The following is a 2,170-nucleotide window of genomic DNA, read 5'->3' as shown; positions in this document are numbered from 1 at the left end:
TCAACAGGCTCTTTATGAAGTTTTCAGTCACATTGTCTTGAGTGAACCTTTTAATTGAGGAAAGCAGTTCTAATTACTATGCTACAATTTGACTGCAAGCTGCAGTATTTGACTTGCAGTGTGTTATTCTGTGTATCTTGGGTATAAATTTGGAGAGAAACTCATTCTAACATGTGAAGGGAATTGGTGAGGTCTGGAATATCCTTCGAGGCACAGAGCTCTCCTAGTAATGTAGTTTTTGTTCTCTAGACATAGCATGTAGCCTAGCACAGGTGGCACTGTCTCAATTAAATGGTTCTAGTTGCTGCTGGATGTTCAACAAATTATGTAGAATTTTTAAAAGTGTTTCCGTCATTGATCAGAAATATGCATATTATCTAGTGAATGTTCAGGATTTGATGTTTGCACTTTGTAATATTGGGTTATAAATTAAAATGTTACACTGGAATTAACTCTGTTTTGCCCACGTCTTCTGTTTTTAAGGACTGTGGCTTCTGAGGTATTGTCCAAAAGGTGCTAGATGTTGGAGCTGCAGACATTTGGCTGTTGCAACCAGGGCAGCTGGTGAAGCTCCTCCTCCACATTGCCACTTGGGGACAGCTGGCTGGAGCATAACAATCCAGGCTGGAACCATGGACTCTACCAGGGAGCCCCATGTGAAGGTCCTCAGTGGTGTCAATGACTACGTCAACTATGACATCATTGTCAAGCATTACAACTTCACAGGGAAGCTGAATGAGAAAGCAGATAGTGGGATCAAAGCCTCTTCAGTGGTCTTCATCATTATTTGCTGTTTCATCATCCTAGAGAACATATTTGTCCTGCTGACCATCTGGAAAACCAAGAAGTTCCACAGACCTATGTACTATTTCATTGGTAACTTGGCACTTTCGGATTTGCTGGCTGGGGTGGCTTACACAGCCAACATTTTGCTGTCCGGGAACAAGACCTACACCCTCACCCCAGCCCAGTGGTTCCTTAGGGAAGGGAGCATGTTTGTGGCGCTGTCGGCTTCTGTGTTCAGCCTCCTGGCCATTGCCATTGAGAGATATATTACGATGCTGAAAATGAAACTTCACAATGGCAGCAACAGTTCTCGTTTGTTCCTACTGATCAGTGCCTGCTGGGTCATCTCGGTGATAATAGGGGGTCTCCCTATTATGGGGTGGAACTGCATCAACATCTTACCAAGCTGTTCCATTGTGTTGCCCCTCTACCATAAGCATTACATTCTCTTCTGCACCTCAGTGTTCACTGCCATCCTGTTGGCCATTGTGGGCCTCTACTGCAGAATCTACATCTTGGTGAGGACTAGGAGCCGTAGGCTGACCTTTCGGAAGAACGCTGCTAAAGCTACCAGGAGTTCAGAGAAGTCTCTGGCTCTGCTCAAGACAGTGATCATTGTTTTAAGTGTGTTTATTGTCTGTTGGTCTCCCTTGTTCATACTACTTTTGCTGGATGTGAGGTGCAAAGTCCGGTCCTGCCCAATCCTCCTTCAAGCTGAATATTTCTTAGTTCTTGCAGTTCTCAACTCTGCTACAAATCCTATCATCTATACGCTGACCAACAAGGAGATGCGGAGAGCCTTTGTCAAGATTGCGTGCTGCTGTAAGTGTCCCACCACGGACTCTGGGACCAAATTCAAGAGACCAATCATTGGAGGGATTGAGTTCAGCCGCAGTAGATCTGATAATTCCTCCCACCCACAGAAGGATGAGGGTGATGCTCCAGATACTATGATGTCTTCGGGTAATGTCACTTCGTCATCTTAGGCATTTTTGTAAAGATGAGGCATGAGCACCTTGACATCAGACAAATAGGAACAGTTCTGCTCACTTGTCTGCAAGCCAGAATGAGAAGGGCTTTGAGATAAAAAGACAGTGGGATAAGCCTGAACCGGGAAAGTGGTGTGCTTACTTGGATACAGTTGATGACAATGGGGGAAATAATGTGATCTGATAACATTTCCTCCCTGGGAGCTTGTGTCTTGTCTTTGCACTGAGGCAACTTAGGGTTGGGTCAAGATTTAGGCATAAGTAACTGCATGACTGAAACATCAGTAAACTGATACATGTTGGTTGAAGGTCTGAGTGGAGAAATCTTTATTGCCCCCAAGCCAAATGTGAATGTTGGCAGTCCCTGAAATAGAACTCTTACTGTAGTAAATGAC

The 2,170-nt window shown here is 44.5% G+C and overlaps 1 protein-coding gene across 1 annotated transcript; it reads left to right on the top strand.

Annotated features, from left to right (window-relative positions):
- Positions 1–603: 603 nt before the first annotated feature.
- Positions 604–1,887, top strand: S1PR1 (sphingosine-1-phosphate receptor 1). Its single transcript, XM_056844113.1, has one exon. It carries the CDS (start codon positions 633–635, stop codon positions 1,770–1,772), a length of 1,140 nt encoding a protein of 379 aa, XP_056700091.1. The 5' UTR covers positions 604–632; the 3' UTR covers positions 1,773–1,887.
- Positions 1,888–2,170: the final 283 nt, after the last annotated feature.

This window comes from Euleptes europaea, chromosome 2 (assembly GCF_029931775.1).
Source record: "Euleptes europaea isolate rEulEur1 chromosome 2, rEulEur1.hap1, whole genome shotgun sequence".
In the NCBI taxonomy this organism is placed as follows: domain Eukaryota; kingdom Metazoa; phylum Chordata; class Lepidosauria; order Squamata; family Sphaerodactylidae; genus Euleptes; species Euleptes europaea.
The sequence above is the reverse complement of the archived record's forward strand: the minus strand, read 5'-3'. Positions and strand labels throughout refer to the sequence as shown.

Excerpts from the sequence above, each read along its gene's own strand:
- S1PR1 (XM_056844113.1), top strand. The coding sequence starts at position 633 with ATGGACTCTACCAGGGAGCCCCATGTGAAGGTCCTCAGTGGTGTCAAT.